The 18,904-nt window shown below is 38.0% G+C and overlaps 1 protein-coding gene across 2 annotated transcripts in view; it reads right to left on the bottom strand.

Annotated features, from left to right (window-relative positions):
* TAG1 (membrane bound O-acyl transferase (MBOAT) family protein) overlaps positions 1-16,084 on the bottom strand; it is a 42,223-nt gene extending 26,139 nt beyond the window's left edge. The window contains exons 1-6 of one of the 2 annotated variants that reach the window (XR_013234652.1): positions 15,586-16,084; positions 7,292-7,372; positions 7,058-7,131; positions 6,839-6,914; positions 3,913-3,980; positions 1,299-1,422 (exon numbers count right to left, since the gene is read on the bottom strand). Coding sequence is in view for 1 of the 2 variants with exons in the window: in XM_077354532.1 (XP_077210647.1) it covers positions 1,299-1,422; positions 3,913-3,980; positions 6,839-6,914; positions 7,058-7,131; positions 7,292-7,372; positions 15,586-15,975 (813 nt within the window). In the remaining variant the exon portion in view is untranslated. The remainder of the gene's footprint in view (positions 1-1,298; positions 1,423-3,912; positions 3,981-6,838; positions 6,915-7,057; positions 7,132-7,291; positions 7,373-15,585) is intronic. The other variant, XM_077354532.1, reaches the window with a different exon arrangement.
* Positions 16,085-18,904: the final 2,820 nt, after the last annotated feature.

Here is an 18,904-nt window from a genome sequence, read left to right as displayed (position 1 = left end):
TTGAGGGTTAGGAACATATCAGAGAACATGACCTTGGATAGGAGAGAATGGAAGAAAATGATCCATGTAGACAACCTAACTAGTGTCAGGATTAGACTTAGTCAATTTGATCTGGGCAGATCCTTTCACCTTCTTCATGAAAAGTTTCTAAAAGATTCATTAGCCGACCCCAACTAGTTTGGCACAAAGGCTTAGTTGAGTTGAGTTGAGTTGTTGATGAAATTTCATTAAAGAAAGGAAAGATTGAGGTGGTCAAATCTTGGTCTGTAATCGGAGTTCAAACTGCAAAGTGAGAAAGAGTTCATGGAGGTCTCAGCTTCTAATTACCAGGAGGAGCTTCTCAGAAACCATCAGTGGACACTAGGAGATTTTTCAAGCATGAATACTGATATTTTGATGTGTAATCAGTGCCCAAACTGCAAAGTGACATACCTTTCCAAAAAAAAAAAAAAAAACTGCAAAGTGACACAGAGTTCATGGAGGTCTCAGCTTCTAAACACGAAGAGATTAAAAAAGAATTCATAAAGTTTTCTTCTTTTTTTCTTTTTTTTTTGAAGAATTCATAAAATTTTAAAATCGAGAAAATCACCTTTTCACAAAAGAGTTCATGTAAAACCTGTTTAGAATATGAAGGAGAAGAGAGCAAACGGAAAGCAACCCAAAACATAGAGCAGGCCTCCAATTCATTCATGCACCAAAAGGGCTTTACTTGATGTGTTCTATAATAAACAAAACTACTGAGAATTATGAGTACAACATTGACGCCGATTCGCCTAATTATAGCAATGCCATCCACATGAATTCCTTAACACTCCCTCTCATGCTAAAATGTTCCTTGGTACATTTTTCGCTTGTTAATCTAGTACTTAGGAAGCTCAGCAGTCAAAACTTCGGCGTGATTCTTGGTTTTTACCGCCATGTGGCTCGATTTCTCAAATTTGATGGTAACAGCATATAATGGGACAAGATAAGTTGATTCATTGTGCAGGCTACAAACATAATCATATCTACTAAGTATAAAAGACCATCCTTTCCCTTGTTGTCACATTGGATTCCATATACATGATCTATGCAAAGGTGTTAGCCTTGTGAAGCTACATCAAATATATATCCTAATGTCCATTGGAGAAACTTTGACATATGAAGTTCCCTGCCAGTGGTAGGAGTTTAGGTAGAAGATACCCTCCGAGTGGAACTATGTCAAAACAACTACCCAATTTATAAATTGGTTATGGTTTGCAACACCACTTTTTCTTGTAAATCTGTGACCATAATAAAAGGACTGAACGTGTGCTTACCTTATCGCTTGACTTGGTGAGAGCTCTTATATCATAATTTGTATGTGCATAGGAAACCAGCTTCAACCAAACAATGCTAGCAAAGAGCATTAATGTAACGCCAGATAGAACAGCAGAATCACACCTATATGATTTTCAAATCAATAGAAGGTAGCATTTTCATCATCACTTTTTCTCACATATAGTACAGCACAAGACTACGAAAAATCATAATTGAAGTACCCTTTAGTATATCATATCATATGTTCATGAGAATTTCTCCATCAATATTTAACACACTCACTTGTTTCAGTAATGGCACTCCTCTCTTTATTTTACACTTTTCTGATTGGTTGTTGCCTTATTAATAGCTCTTTGGAAAATGTAACAGCCTCTTAACAGTCATTCAGAAAATTGTACAAGAGGGAAGAGCCATTATCAAAACAATAGTGCTGATATCATCTCCCAAAAACAGCTATTAAATGCAAATGAACAAAACAACCTTCTTTTTCTTGTAACAAGAATCAATTAGATTTTACTATTTTCTCACATCTAATCATGGTTTTAAATTTCCACCGAAACTGATACGAAACAAACAAAATATTTCCGTTTTCATAGCCACTGAAATGCATAACAAAACCAAAACCAAAACCAAAACTAAAAGTGTATTACTAGTATACTATATCAGTGTGTGTTACATAATTATATTTATATGAATTGCATGTGAAATGTGGTGTATGCATTATGCATAAACATTTATATAAATTACATGTGAAATGTAGTATTACTGAATTATCATACATTTTTTATAGATAACCTGGGGTTAGGCAGGACCCCTACTAGTGTATTAAAATATAAAAAAAGATAATTAAAATCAAGAGTACAAAGCACCACGCCTATCCACCATCACTAAAGAAATAGGTGGAGGGGGGGACAAAGGATATCAGGCAATCCAAATTCTTCAAACTAACACAGGTGACAATAACCAGGGGAAAAACAATGGGTTCCCAAAGATACAATATATGATGTGGATGTAGCTCCATACTCAATGGACAAGTGCTGAGTTACATAATGGTCCAGGCGGCCAGCTTGATGAGTGCATATCCTCATGCACTGTGTATCATATCATTTCCCTTTGATTACACTTGTTTTTCTATGGAATATCTGATATGCTACCAGTTTAAACAAATTTCACAGAAAGGATCCACTTCCCTCAGTCGACCTTCTTCAAATGTTACTGGAGTACAAAGTATCATTCATGAGAGCAGACTAATGTGCAATGTGTCCCTGAAATTTGCTTTATTAATTGGCTAGTTGCCATAAGATGAATCTTAGAACAAATAGGGAAACTCAAGCCAAACCAGTTATGAGAGAGTTGCACTAATAAGGTAACATAGGAAATGCACATATGTTGTGGTGATTGAGGCACAAAAGTTCACAGCTGCAGAAGTGAAGATTTTGAAGATTTTGTCTTGCTCACTAGAAGCTTTAGTGGTGAGCAGAAATTTATTGTAAGAGCCCTGTCCCCTTAAAATGGGGTGATCTTTTCATGTCAGTGATCAGCCAGAAGGTGGGACATACGCACAAGGAACATTGTAACTTATAACACGGGATTCTGGTGTCACCGGTACATTTTGTGCAATGAGGAACACGAATACAAGCTTTGGGAAAAATACTAGCATGGGTGCATCGATCCAACAGCCACAAAATACTAAGGCCCTGTTCGTTTGAGATTATGACAACAGATTGTGAGTGCCAAATAGATTATTGAACTCAAAATTATGTCTAAATTTGAATCCAATAATCGGTTTGTCACTCTTAATCGGTTGTCATAATCTTAAACGGACAGGGCCCAAGTATAAGCAAGTAACAGGTAAGGCCCGCTGGAAGGTATTTATAGTGGCGGGTTAATATGAAATAGCCATTATGTCAATTTCTCAAGGTTTTTCCTATCACCAGGTCCTGGGTTTGGAAAGAACTCAAAGAAGGTTACATATTATTTCCATTTATGTCAATTTTCTGAGGATTTGCTTTGAGATGCTCAAGTCCTGGGTTTGGCCAGAAGATCTGTATACATTCCTTGTAACATGATTTCTCTCTCAAGTCTCATGGGTGTATTTAGTGCAATGAAGAACGATGATACAGATGTAAGTTTTGAACAGAAGAACAAAATGGGTGAGTCGGCCGAAAATTCCAAAATACAGAGTACAAACGTACAAACAGCTGTAAGGCTGATCAGACAAAAGAAGGGTTTGATTAATTTATATCAGTTACTTCAGGGTCTACCACGTAGATCCTCAATTTCTGGCTTCAGCCAAACTGCTTGGGTATTGAAGTTTTAGATTTTCCTTCTAAAATGATTTTTCATTTCATATGCTGTTACTTTATTAGCTGCATTGATGATAATTGAGAATTTCATATATTTCCTATCAAACTATGTGATCATTTGATAGGAGCAGAAATTAATTCTTCACATTTGTAAATTTTTTCAAGTTCTATCTAGTGAACACAAGCAGTAAACAGGCGGTCATGGAATAAGGCAACTGAGATTGAATAATCTTATCAGCAACAAAAGGAAGCCACGAAATCCAGAAGATTGCCAATGCAGTAATCATCACATGAAGATAAAACAGACCTGAGAATTACCAAAACCGGATACAAGATTGCCAATGCAGTAATCATCACATGAAGAGAAACAACAACCTGCAAAAAAGTTGCAGTAAACCTTTCCGTAGCAGATTGAAAACCAATGATCATCTACATACCAATCAATGAAGAACCAAATCATGCAAACTAGGAATTTGAAATCCAAAATAGCATCCTTAGAACCCCACAATATTGGTGCCTATAAAAAAAGGCACTAGTATCTGTATTGTATCAGCCCATATGACGAGTCTAACAGCCGCATTGGCTCATATGGACAACACAGTACCGATAGAAGTGCCTATCAGTTTATCCCCACATGTTTTTTGTGCACATTTGTGTTGCATAAAAATCAAGATTTTAAATTTTGGTTTCGGTCGTCACGGAAATGGAAATATTTCAGTTTTGGTGGAAATCTTGTAAAAACATGGAAACGCATGGAAACATATGCAAAATGATGAAAGTTTTTAATCTTTTAAAAAAGATGTGCAAATGATGAAATTTTAAGATGAAACTTTTGAAAATGCTAAAATAAGTAGGGGTGCAACTTGAGTCGGGCTCAACCCGAACCCGATGGGTTCAACCTGATTTTGGCTCGGGTTGGGTTGGCGTTTCCACGTGTTGGGTTGGGAAAAGCCCACCCGATTTAATTCCGGGTTGGGTTAGGCTTGAAGCCTTGGCGGCCCGACCCGACCACCGTCCTCTATTTTTATCTTGATTTTCTTTAGGTTGTTGTATATTTCTGTTTGGCCCAAGGTGAACTCGAACCCAACTCGACTCAACCCGACCCGATTTTGGGTTAGATGGGTTGGGTTAGGGTTGATAAATTTAGACGCAGGTTGGATTAGGGTCGACCATTCTCAACCTGAGGCTCGGGTTAGGGTTGAGGGAATGCTATCTCGAGTTGGGTTAGGGTTGGCCTCAACCCGATCCAACCCGACCCGAGTTGCACCCCTAAAAATAAGCACAACTACATACATAGAAATCATCACATTGCTCTGTTTGGTTGCTCAAAGGTGGTTGAGAGATTAGTAGAAGAAGAAGAAGTCAAAGGGAAGTAGACAAGCATGGAAGATGGGGAGCAGAATAGTGGAAGAGTAGTAAGTAGTGTTTGGTTGCGCGGAAATCCTCGGGAAGATTAGTGGAAGATGTAGTGGTGTCATTACCAAAATAGAGAGTGAAAGAGAGAGAAAGAGAGAAAAGACAATAAGACAAGAATTTTCTCCTCTTCTTCCACCCAAATTCCACCAAAATGGTGAAAGATGGGGAGAAGATTAGAGGAGGGAACATTGCTGCCACGTAGGCGTCACGTATGAAAAAACGCAATTATGATGTCTAGAAGATGTCTAGGGTCAAAGGGAGTCTAAATGCAAAATGGCAACCAAATATGCGTTGGGTAGATTAGTGGAAGATCATCGGTGTTTCAAACGCCGATGATCTCCTTGCTTTGAGCAACCAAACAGGGCAATAACCAACAAAACCATCCATAATGACTTAATAACATTGCACACCTAGTGACATGTGTTGTTAGGGATGCAACTCGGGTCGGGTTCAACCCGAAAAAAAAGTCGGGTCAGGTCGGTTTGAGTTCGGGTTCGGGTTGAGTTTTCCCAACCCGGGTTGGAAATCGGGTCGAGTCGGGTCGGGTTGAGGGTTTGGGCAACCCGACCAGAGTGAAACCCGACATTTTTAATCAATTTTTTTTGTAAGATTAAAAACTCAGGTTGGGTCGGGTTGAACTCAGGTCGGGTCGGGTTTGGGTTGGGGAAAAGGGTTCCTCAGGTCAGGTCGGTTGGCCTCAACCCGACCCAACCCGACCTGAGTTGAACCCCTATGCGTTGTCGTGCATGTCTAGAACAATAAAGTCAATAAAGAAGTACAATGTAAAGAAGTATAAGAAAGTACAATGACCAGTCTCCCCTCTAAGGACCCCAACTCCATGTCACTACCACAGAGTTATGATGTATTGTTGGTCCCATGCCGATCTGACATCCATGCATAAGATAAGGTTACTTTGCTGTGCAGCTCAATGATGTTGCCTAACAAATATCATTCCCTGTATTAATGAAATGAAATGGAAATAATATCTTTCTATTTTTTGTCGTTCCGACCATTTCGGACAAATTTTGGGAATTTTGATCAAATTTCAAGAATTTCTGTCAAAATTTCGAGGAAATAATGACATGAAAGGAAATCATGTAAATTTCGTTTTGGGGGGATGGAAATGGAAACATTTTGGTCATTTCAAGGAAATTTAAAACCATGATAAGAATGCAATGGGAAAATTACTTTTTACCCTTTCCATATTTCAAAGTGGTTTTGAAGGATTTAGGGTGTTATGACCTATATCAACCAAGATTCAACTCCAAGAAAACATGACTTGTCGCACAAAATAACGGATTGTAGCCAGCTTCAAAACATTAGGGGGATTTTTCAAAAACATATTTCTACTCTTTCTTCATGGATTATTTGCTCTTTTTTTATGGATTACTTATGATACATCATGAGCATGGATCATTCACTGAATATGAGTGTGTTTTAAAAGATTTGAAAAGATTGGAGTGTTATTTGGTCGCATTTTTTTTGCCATTTTTTTGTAATATTGCACCTTTTAATGATAGATATGCTTGTTTATTTTTTCCCCACATATATTAGGCTTGATCTACCATGTTGTTATGCATGATTCTGGTTTATTTCCTCACTTTATTTGTTGTTTTTTTATTTTTGAGTTTTAATTAACGTATCCTATTTTTAATTGTTATAGAGCTATATCTACATTTTTTTATATTTTTAATACACACGAATGACTCTTACGATCTATGTACGATTTACGATCCAATACAATTTGACCCCTATTACGATTTACAATTCGATTCCGATTTTCAAGACATTGGAAGTAGCAGTTTGTAATTACTTACCGGTTCAGAAATGAACTTATGTTGTGCCAACTTTTCAACCATGAAAGCACAAAGAGGGAATATTGGTAGGGTGAGACTGCAAAGTAAAGAAAAATGAGACAGAAGAGTTAATCCATATCAGAGACTAATTAGCACAGAACAGTGAATGCACTGGTACAAGACATATAGCCCAAACTAAATAAAACCACATAAGCAAAAAAAAAGTTCCAATACCATTACCAACACATAAGAAGTGGCCAATCTCTCAGTGATCTTGAACTAAACCAAAATCCAGATCTAATTAATAGGCCATACTGCAAACAGAAAGAAAATAAGTCATGTAGATTTCTGATCCTTAAAATAATATTTCCTCAAGTACCACATCAAGTTGGAATAAATAGCTTATAGGAACACGCACTTAGAATAGACAGCACTGCACAAAGCTAGACAGATTGCTATCTAAAGGGAGCGAACCTTCATTAAATTTTCGATGATAAGTCTGCTGTTCACTGCAACAAGCACAACAATACAGAGATTGAACAGACCTGCATGGCTCTGTCATAAAATGCAAACCAAAAATTAGCCCTTGAATGTGTTTCAGCACCTAGGTTACATAAAGCATAGATAGTGCTACATAGAGCAATGAGTTAAGAAACTGATACTATTTGTCCTACATTAAGTATTAAGACTATCAACTATTTGTACCAAGAACTTCAAACCCCTTGAGCAATTAATTTCCTAAACACACTGCACAGTAGGAATATATCACAAAAGAATAATATCTTTCTTTCTTTAAATGGTGATTTTTTATTAAGTGTGTGTGTAAGAGAGAGAGGGAGAGGGGACAGAGAGAGAACAATAGGACCGAGATGGTCACAAAAGAAAAAACAACAAAAAAGGAAGCCAAAGTTCAAACTATAACTCAAATAGCCGCAACCACAGGGTAAGAATCAGTAGTTATAGCATGCCTAGACAGTAGACAAGCAACCACTCTCCACCCACACACATACACCACATGAAGGCTAGCTCATCCGCAATCTTGTTGGGCAATCACCTAACATACTGGAACAAAACCTTTGACCCACTAATCCAGACCAAGGACTCCTCAATTGCATCTATGTATCTCCACGGAGAGGCCTACATGGCTTGCATCCATCTAATCACATTCCATGAATCTCCCTCCATGATTAAAGGCTCGATCGGTAACAAAGGACAAGAGCCTCAACTTCAATCAAATCCTTTCAACCAATAGAACCCAAATAGACCAATCAGGTCGCACCAAGGTAGTCTCTAACAATGCCACAGCAAGGTCGTCTCTAAAATGCCGCCTACCACAGCCAGACTCAGAGGTAATGAAGACTATAAGGCAATATACATCCCAAGACCTCCTGAGCTCACCCCAAGGCACACCAGCAAAATATCTTATTTGCTAGAGCACACTAAATGATACAATTGAAGCACGAACTGCGAAGGAAACTAACCTATATTGCATCAGTATGGGCGCGAGAGTCGGAATCTGACCCAAGTGTCGAGTGTCAAATTCGGCAAACCTCAAAAAGAACAATTCATGGATTCACCAAAATAGTTTAATCAATTCTCAAATTTTATTTTATTTCAATTAAAGTTATAACAATTAATATATTGCAAATTTTAATAGGGTATGTAGATATAATGTTTTATTTCTATTTATTTAAAAAAAAAAATTTACTGTTAGGAAAAACACAAAACATGTGGCAATTGTAAAGTTGTGGTAGTAGTATTAAAAAAACAACTAAAAGATATTTAGAAGTGACTCGGAGAATCCTGAAGTATTGAAATCCGAGACGTATCTGACACAAGTACTTTGTCCATTTGGAAGAATTCATGTAACATAGGAACTAATGAGCTTGGACTTCCCTTCAAAAACTCTACGATTATGTTCCTTCTAAATCTTCCAAATAATAGCCGGCGAGCACAAATTCCAAAGGAGATTGATTACAATAAGCAGACCAAGAGACAAAGGCCCAATCAGCTTCACTAAAGACTTGGACATAACCCACGGAAATCCAAATAATAATAGAAGGAACTTCCATAACCAAGAAGCAGCCGAAAAGTGAATCAAAAGATGATGAACAAACTTCTAAACAGCACAGCACATGTAGCATCGATTGATGAATAACCCAGATTCCAATGGACTAGATAGTCAACTGTCCAAATCTTGCCTGAATACGTCGTCCGGCAAAGCACAACTATCTGAGGGTGTGTATGTATTTGTGTGTGTGCAGTGTGGTGGTGGAGATGGGTGTGTGCGTGTGTGTGCAGTGTGGTGGTGGAGATGGGTGTGTGCGTGTGTGTGCAGTGTGGTGGTGGTGATGGGTGTGTGCGTGTGTGGTGGGCGTGATGGGGATGGACAACATTGAAAAATCTTCATGCCTAAATAAGTAGACTCCAATCCTATGCATGATCTCCGCCATCATCCCAGACTCTTGCTTGAAGAAAATCATTTAAAAAAGAATAGCCCACGATAAGACCCCATCCCGCACCTCATATGAGTTAGGGATCTGCCACAAACTGATCTTGTCTCCTCTACCAGCACGAAATATGATCCCCTTCGTAAAAAAAACACTCAGAGATGAGAGATATCCCTCATAGTATTGGGCCCCGTGTCACATGAAGCAAGCAGAGTTTAGCCTCTCGCATCCTTTCCATACTTATTGATAGTCACCTCCTGCTAGAGACTGCCTCCTCCTCACCAAAGCACCGCAACCACTTCCCAAAGACTATTCATCATACGAAATCTTCTAATACCAAGGCCGCTTTCTTTCTTGGACTTACAAATCCTCTCCCAACTAGCAAGGTCATACTTCCTATATTCTTACCTATCATTCCAAAAGAAATTCTTGAGCAGGTTCTTGATTCTTTCAACCGTGCTAATCGAGCGTGGGAAAAAATAGGAGTTAAGTAAGCATATTAGCAAGAATTGAGTTTATCAGGGTGATCCTTCCCCTGAGAAAAATAGGCCCATCAATGCCGAAAGCTTCCTTCTAACCCTCTCAATCGTTGATCCCATGAGAATTTGGAGTCCCTAAGAATGCATACTGAAAGACTGTGATAGGAACTAGGCAACTTGGACAGCCCACCCAAATTGATGCTGGAAAATGAATAGAGGGTATCATCCCAATCACCACCAACATCGAAAGTTATAACAACTCAGCATTGCCTTTATTCACCAAACTTGAAGCAACTCCCTCAACTTGGATTCCTTAGTCCATTCCAACTCAAAGCAAAAAGTAAGGAACTGGACCCCAAAAGCCAATCACCAACTTAATCATGATGGGGCAATGATCAAAGATCTGAGTAGGCAATGCATCTTGAAGAGACAAGGTCCAAGAGTAAAATGGACAGTCGGTCATTGCGTAAAGGACTATCAAGTATGCTTGTAATGGGGACACCTTGATGATTGTACCAAGTGAATTATGCACCTGTAAGTGGAAGGTCCACTAGACCATGTTGACTCACGAAATTCGAAAATCCAGAGACATTGTTGGAAATTCGAGCATCACTATTCTTGTCCACAAATCTGATGATATTAAAGTAACCCCCAAGCACCACATATCCTCCCATAGAGACAAAAAAAATCTAATCCCGTCAAGAAAGAGACCCAAGTGCTAGTAACCCCGCTAGGTGTTGATTCAACATAGATTCTACATCTTGGAACCAAGCTAATTTTGAAGGACGAACAACCCAACTTTTACCAACCCTTGAAACATACTACGCATCGAGGTGCCAAACCTTCCCGTTGATGTGAACTCTTGGGTTTAGAAGCAGGAATCTTCCTCATGGGTGCTGCTCCCACGTAGAACTGCAATTCGATGCTCCTTAGGAAAGAAACAACTCCCATGGCACCCTTGAAGAGATGGAAACCACTCCCATGATGCTCCCAACCTGCTTCTATTATTCCATCAATCCCACCATCACCAACTTCCTTGCATTAAACTATTCCAACTCTTCAAAGTACTTTAATGGGGCAAGCACAAAGGCGTCTTCGGCACAAGGAAAGAGGGCATGAAAATGAAGATGGTTAGAAATTACTACTTTTTGATGTACTTAAATTTTGAAAGATAAATATGAAGATGGTTAGAAATTATTATTTTTTGATGTACTTGAATTTTGAAAAACATATAAAGAAAATATTACATAAACGCTCCCATGGTACTCCCAACCTAGCCCTAGGCTTCCCCGCTCCCTGTCCCGCCCCTCACTAACGCCCACGCCCCCGTACCCACTTCATGCTTCTAAGCACTCGGGGGAGATCAACTTGTTATCCCTAGAGTAACTTTTATCTGTTGAGTGCAGGCCCGTTCACTCAGCACCATCGGATCATTAAGAGGACAAAGATAATCTAACTCCCTCCAAAAAAGCCTTCCCACCCCGTCATCACTAGGACCATACATAGAGGTGAAACCCATCTTTGATTCTAGGAAGGTTGGAGAAGAATTCTTCTTGTTGAAGAAATGGATGTGGAGATTACTTTCTAACTTCTGGACTCATTGGGCTAAACTTTTTGGTGAAAATATCACAAGGGCATCGACACCAGAGGGTTGAATATTAGATCGATCCTCCATGTGGAAATCTTGGAAACAAGATCTTATGAAGATATAAGAGGGAGGGTTTGAGTTTCAAAGTAGACAATGGATTCAATACATAATTATGGCTAGACAAGTGGTGAGAGGAGTCTCCTCAGACTGATAGTTTTCTTTATCATTTTAGTAAATTTGTCTCTTAGAATCGTGGTTTCTAAATATTTCTCACAAACAAGACATAAGAAAGTTTTATTCTCTTGTTTGTGAGGATCTATCAATTAGAGCCTCATATGAATGTCCTAATTTATTGGCTATACTGCAAGAAAATTTCAATTTCCAGCGAGGATCATAAAGATGAAACAGTCTAGGACTCTAGGCCTTGTTGACATATCCCAAAAAAAAATCACATTGTAAAAATTAAAATTCATCTTTTAATATGTGGAGCAATTTCTTTTAGCCGTGAAGTAAGAAGAGTGTTTACAAGTGGATCTAACAGTATCGCCATTGATATTCCGAATCAATCATGCACCTTTCTTGATACTTTGAATGATATAAGAAAAAATTTTCTTGAGGACATGGGGTTTTGTTAGCCTAAGGGTTCAACCCTACCTATCTTTTGATGATCCATAAACCCAAATTGATTAAGTGTTACTAATGGCTTTGCAAGATGTTGTGTGCGTGTTGGGTGCGCACCCACGTGTACCTGACACATCCTGCTTCTCCCAGCTGGTGCAAATCCTTCCTGCTTCTTCCCTCTCCTCCCTTGTACTTAGTATTTACATGTAAATCATTTAAGTAAATGGAACATTTACTTAAGATTTACATGTAAATAACGGATTACCCCCCATTTGGATTTATTAAAAATAGTTTCAAGACCCAAATCTAAAAGGAAAAAAAGTCAACTCACCTGTTTAGTACAAAATTCGAAGAAAAATGGTCGGGTCAAAATTTTAACTTTCGTAACTTCCAAACGGTGGGGTATTTTTCAAATTTTAAAAATTCATAAAATCTATCATGTCCAAACATTATTAAATCCCAAAAGTCCGGTATAAAAAATCTTATAATTTGGTCTCTAAAAATTATTCATCTTGTCAGGCCCTGGTCAACACATTGGTGACAGACTTTTTGTCTAATGAATGATGTATTGATGCCTCATGTTATGAAATATGGAACTTAATCACTTATGAAATGAAGAGTAATATTAGAATTTTCCATTTTGGTTATGTTATTGTTATTTGATTGCTGTCTAATTATTTTTTTTAATTTTTATAAATATATAATAAAATATTAAAATATATTATTATATTCGGCGTACCCGAACGTACCCGCACCCGTTTTTTCTTTTGGAAAATCACATACCCCTGTCGTGTCGTACCCACACCCATGCTTCATAGCAGGTTAACATTGAAAATCACAACTTGCTCATAGCCAAAGCTTAGAGATGACCATTGATGGTGACCCACTCATGAATAGGGATGTTCATTATTCGGTTTTAACCGAATAACCGAACTGAACCAAATTGATTCGGTCGGTTCGGTTCGGTTTTTTGCTAATTTGGTTCGGTTTCGGTTTTTATTTTTGGTTAATTCGGTTTATTCGGTTTGTGTTATCTTGGGAAAAAAATTCGGTTAACCGAATAACTGATATTAACCAAAAATAAACATTATTTTTATAAAAAATAGTGTATGGGCACTCCGTAGGATGATCCAAACCGTCCATTTGATTGATCACAACTTCAATAGGTTGTGCCTAAAAAACCGTTTCGATAGATTGATCATAGCCCTCCGATCAAACCGTCCAAATAGATTTTTTTTGTCTCTTCTATCACTATTCGGTTATTCGGTTATAACCGAATTTTTAATCGGTTCGGTTTCGGTTCGGTTTTTGTAAAATTCGGTTCGGTTTCGGTTTCGGTTTCCAAAATTTGATAACCGAAATTATTTTGGTTATCAAATTTCAGTTATTTCGGTTCGGTTATAACCGATTGAACACCCCTAAACCAAAGTGGAGACACTCAAAGATTGGTAGTCACATGGACAAGCTAAAGACAAAGTGTTCATTGAGCAAGCAAAGTCAGAGGAGACCCTTGAAGCCAACACAGTCTAAGGGAGACAAGTATTTTACATTTTTAGATTGTATTGAAGATCACATTCACATGGTTTTGCATTTTTCAAAGTTTTCATCGAAGTTTTTCAAAATCATTTTGAATACCTTAATATTTCAAATCAAATCTTTTCAAAGGTTCTAAAGGCCCCAAACAATGCAAAAGGATAAGGCAGAGGCCCATAGACCAAAGCCCAAAAAGATAAAAAAAATTGAAAATCAAAATTGATTTTTGAACAGGGCCAGTCGACCGAGAAAGTGCTACTGGAAAAATAAAAAGGAACAGTAGCTATTGGGAGCGGCCATCGGGCTGAAAATAAAAAAGAAATAGCAAGCCTCGGGTGGTCGACCAGGACAGGCAAAATTATATCTGTTACAGGCTATAACGGATAGTTTTGTTTTTGAACTTTTTGCATTCAAAAATTCCAAATTACCCTCCAACTGTTATATTTGATATTCGGCTATAAATATGTCATTAATTCTTACATTTAATACTCTCCTTACACTTGGAAATTGAATTTACACTTGCATTTAAGATTTTCCAAGATTTTCATCTTTTCTTGTTCAAAGCACTTTGAACTTGCATTACCTTTGTGAAGATCTCATTAGATTTCAATTGTAATTCTTTTGGAGAGATTTGTGAGTGCTTTCATTGTATTAGAAGCCTCCAAAGAGGCACAAGAGTGTTGTTCATCTTCTCATTTTCAACCATTATAAAAGAAGTGGAAGGGCATCTACGTTAAATCACTTGAGAGTTTCAAGACTCAGATTGTAAAGTAGCTCCGATCCGGCCCGTTGGATCGAGGATCAAGATAGTGGAAAGCCCCAAGGAGACAAACTTGGGAAGAGTGGAGTAGGCCTCCTGGTGGAGGACTGAACCAATATAAATCTTTGTGTTCATCTTCTTCCTCGTGTTTCCTCGAATTAACCTGTCTTCTTCCTCTATTCTTCTTCTTTTTATCTCTTCAATTTTATTCTATAGAGAAGTGCTCTATCAGTCTATAAGAGAGAAAAACAGACCACATTTTTTGGAGAATTCAAATTATCTAGAAATAAACCAATAATTACAAGGAGTCAAGAACCGCAAATTATCACTTTTCCATACAACTCAATTCACTGATCCATGACCTGGCAAAAACTGTATACCATAGCTTTCCAAATTTTAAACACAACTCACAACCAGAGACAAATTAACACAAGAACATTTACGAAGTTTATCTACTATCAAAACTACAACAATCTTAACCACGTCTTTGCAAGCTCCTCATACAAACCACGCTAGACAAAATGAAATTACTCAATTAACTGATCCATGGCCTACCATAGCTTTCCATATTTCCAACATACCTCACAACCAGAGACAAATTAATACAAAAACATTCACAGAGTTATCTCAATTGCGTCCCTGTAACTTCAATCTCTTAAGCCCTGTTCGTTTAAGATTATGACAACCGATTGTGAGTGTCAAACCGATTATTGGACTAAAAATTACGTTCAAAATTGAGCCCAATAATTGGTTTGGCCCTCTAATCAGTTGCCATAATCTTACACAAACAAAGCAATAGTACAACCAAAAACACAACAATCTTAACCACATCTTTACAAACAAAACCAAATTAGTCAATCAGTTTTTCTCTTCGCCGAAAACCGTATATTAGAAAGATAAATAGACCACATTTTCCTGATAATTCAAATTGAGAAAAATCAAAGAATTCATCTACAAAGAAACCAAAATTACAATAATTAAGACCTGCAATTCAAACCTGCCTCAAAATTACGATAATTCAAACCAATTGTGAGTGTCAAACCGATTATTGGACTAAAAATTACATTTAAAATTGAGCCCCATAATCGGTTTAGCCCTCCAATCAGTTGCCATAATCTTAAACGAACAGGGCATTAGTACAACCAAAACCACAATAATCTTAACAACATCTTTACAAACAAACCAAATTACTCGATCAGTTTTCCTCTAGTCCAAAAACATATATAAGAAAGATAAAAAGACCACATTTTCCTGATAATAATTCAAATTGGGAAAAATCAAAGAATTCATCTATACAAAATCCCAAAATTAAAAGAATTCAGAACTGAAATTCAAACCTGCTTGAAAATAGCATCTGAACTGAGAGGACTCTCTTTAACCCTCCGATGCGCCGGAGCAGAAGGCCGATACATAAACCTAACTGGAACGTCTGGTGAAACCCTCCCTTGATGATCTCCACCGTTTTGGACCGTCCGATCATGATCTTCTCCATTCATAATCGAATCCACTTCATCCTCCTTCTGAATTCCATCATCGTTCCTCTCATCTCCATCGGAACTCACCGGATCTTCGTCGGAATTCGAGTTACCAGTTCTCGGCTCATTCGTTTTGGAAAAGGAATCCGGTATGGGAGAGAGATTGGAGGGGTTTGGTCTCCTTCTGAGAGAGATATGTGAAGGGTCTGGTTCTTGCCCTAGGGTTTGTTCTTGAGAATTTGAGATCGCCATGAGAGAGAGAGAGAGAGAGAGAGAGAGAGAGAGAGATGGATTAAAAACGAGGGAATTGGACAAGTTTTAATCGCTTTTTTTTTTTTTTTTGGTAGGTAAGTTTTAATCGCTGTATGGGGAGCTTTGGCGGCTTGGTTATTGGATCGGGGAAATGATATTTCCACTCCCTTTTTTATTAGGTAAATAATAAATTCGCACCCCCTTTAGGATAATTCGCACCCCTGTAGCGTAAAAAAACTAAATCTTAGGGGTGCAACTTGGGTTGGGCTCAACCCGAACCCCAACCCGACGGGTTAACAACCCGATTTTGGCTCAGGTTGGGTTGGCATTTTCTCGGGTTGGGTTGGGTTAGGGTTGGGAAAAGCCAAACCAATTTAATTTCAGGTTAGGTTAGGGTTGAGGCCTTGGCAACCCAACCCGACCCGAACCCCACCTCCGTCATCTAATTTTATCATAAATTTCTTAGGATTATGTTTTTTCCTTGTATTTTTTTGTTCGCCCCTATATCAACCCGAGTCCAACCGCACTCAACCCAAACCCAACCCGACCCAATTTGGAGGTTGGGTTGGGTTAGGGTTGAGGGAATGCTACCTCGGGTTGAGTTAGGGTTGGACCTGACCCGACGCGACCCGACTCGACCTAGTTGCACCCCTATAAAGTCTACCACATCCCTCCTTTAAAGCGGTGCGAATTATCCTCTACCGGGTGCGAATTTGTCATCATCGCCCTTTTAGTATTACACATGCTATGTATGCCTTTTTCCTGAAAATAGCTACCTCTCCACCTCCTTCTCTTTTGTCTTTTCTTGAATATGAAACAAAACTACAAAAGGGTGGAGATGCTGAGCGAACGGAGATGGAAATCATGGAAATTAGATGAAAGGGGTGGAAATATAAATAGCCCCTATTTGTGGAAGTGGTATTTCCAGCTAGGGAAGTTGCTAGGCAATTTCGCGGAGAGCTATTTCGCATCTTACTTTTGCAGGAGAGAAAAGTCACGTATGCTCACTTTTTAACAGATTTTGTCTGATTCACTTGACTCGACTAGATATTAAACATACGTTATGATTACAAATTCCTTCTTAGCGACAAAAAAACGGTACGTGTCATTAGTCATTCCCAACAGATAGCTTTTATGACTAATTTTTTTATTAAGAGGTCAAAAAGAAAGCTAAAGTTTAAAATTGTAAGGTATTTAATGAGTTTTTATATGGTGTCGGCATGGACGTACAAGTACACCAAAAATATAGTGGGGTCCCAAATTATTGGATGATCCAAACCATACATTTATTGGGCCCGGACTTGTCCTCCAAAAATCGACCCCCATGATATGCAGATGGTGAACATCTAAAGATTGGAGGGTCAGGATTAGACTAGGGAGAAATCTTTTGGGGGATGCACTATTTAAGTGTCCAGGCTTACCAAATGAATGATTTGGACCACCCAACAATGTGGGCTCCACAGTATATTTGGGGGACATACTATTTAAAGTTTAGTATTTTTTATAAGTCGATATCGTTGGATCAAATAACACGGGTGGCACCTTTGTCTTGCCCCGTCACACGCACAATTCATGAACACCATATAATTTCAAAATTTTACAACTATAAAGTTTTAAATATCTCGCGTGGCTAAAGAAAATTTTCTTATTTTTAAATTTGGCTACTAATATTGGCACTACCATGTTTTGATAATTGCACTAGCTCAACTAGTCTTTTATTATTTAAACGGTTATTACAATGCCCAAAAAGCTCTCAGAGACCAATTAAAATGCAAAAAGCTGAATTTGTGGAATTGATAGTGCTGATATCAGTGGCCTATGTCTATAATCTTAATAATTTTCTACAAATTTAAAGCCATTTTATTCTGGATTTTTTCAAACATAAGCCTATATTATGCTATATCAGTTGCTAATATATGGGCAAATATTTGATATATCATACAGACTATAGTCCAATGTGACCAAAATATCGGTCTCTTCAAACGTTGCCCATTGCAACTGGTCCAACCTTAATTAGATGATTCTAAAAGTGAGATCAAATAAGGTATCTTTGGATTTGGAGCTCCTCAAAAGAAGTTAAACCATTGATTTTGTCCATGTTGACTTACAAATGGGCTTGCATGTGGCATGTGATCACGGTAGATATAAGCTCATGGGAATCAACCAAATCACGGAAGATAAGCTCACGGGAATCAACCAAATCACGGAAGATAACCCAATGTTGATCACTAAGATTGTATCTTAACAGTGATCATTGAGATAGTGTCTTAATAAAAAATTCCCAACAGCCAATTATAAAATCTTCCTAAAGTGAAGAGTGGTATTAACGACACCAAGGAGTGCGGATATCAATTCCCTCTATTAAAAGGGGTCTAATTCGGAATTATGGGAAACAGAAAACTGAGTAAAAGAAAGGGGTGCTTGTATAAAAATATAGGGGTTGTTGAACCGGCTCTTGTCAGCTTCCTCGGACTTTAATCCTTTTCAATTTGCTTTATATGAGGTTACAGACTAAACCTGGTGAGAAATTTCTTTCCCAGCCTTCATGCTCTTCGTTTATACTTCACTGCGGTTTGTTGTATTATAAGATTTCCAGGACTTTGATTCCTTGGACCTTCATGATATACAAATAATTGACTAGCTTGGGCTTGATTTGTACAAAAGCATGCCCTTTTTTAGTTCCAATTAAAGATTGAAGGGCTTCTGAAACGTGGGCTTTCTATCGTTCCCCCGAATTGTGATTCCATTGGCCCTGTTTGTATCGCTAGGAAAACAATTTCTTGAGATTTTTTTTTCTTTCAATAATTTAGAGGCACATCATATGGTTATGGTTAATTTGGCAGAAATTGAAGGTCCTTCTAAGTAAAAAATGAATAGATTTAGTTGCACCCATTATTTATCGTGTAAAAAAGTTGAATTTTTTTTTAAG

This window comes from Tasmannia lanceolata, unplaced genomic scaffold (genome assembly GCF_043159265.1).
Source record: "Tasmannia lanceolata isolate RefF3 unplaced genomic scaffold, GAP_Taslan_0.1 ptg000015l, whole genome shotgun sequence".
Lineage (NCBI taxonomy): Eukaryota > Viridiplantae > Streptophyta > Magnoliopsida > Canellales > Winteraceae > Tasmannia > Tasmannia lanceolata.
The sequence above is the reverse complement of the archived record's forward strand: the minus strand, read 5'-3'. Positions and strand labels throughout refer to the sequence as shown.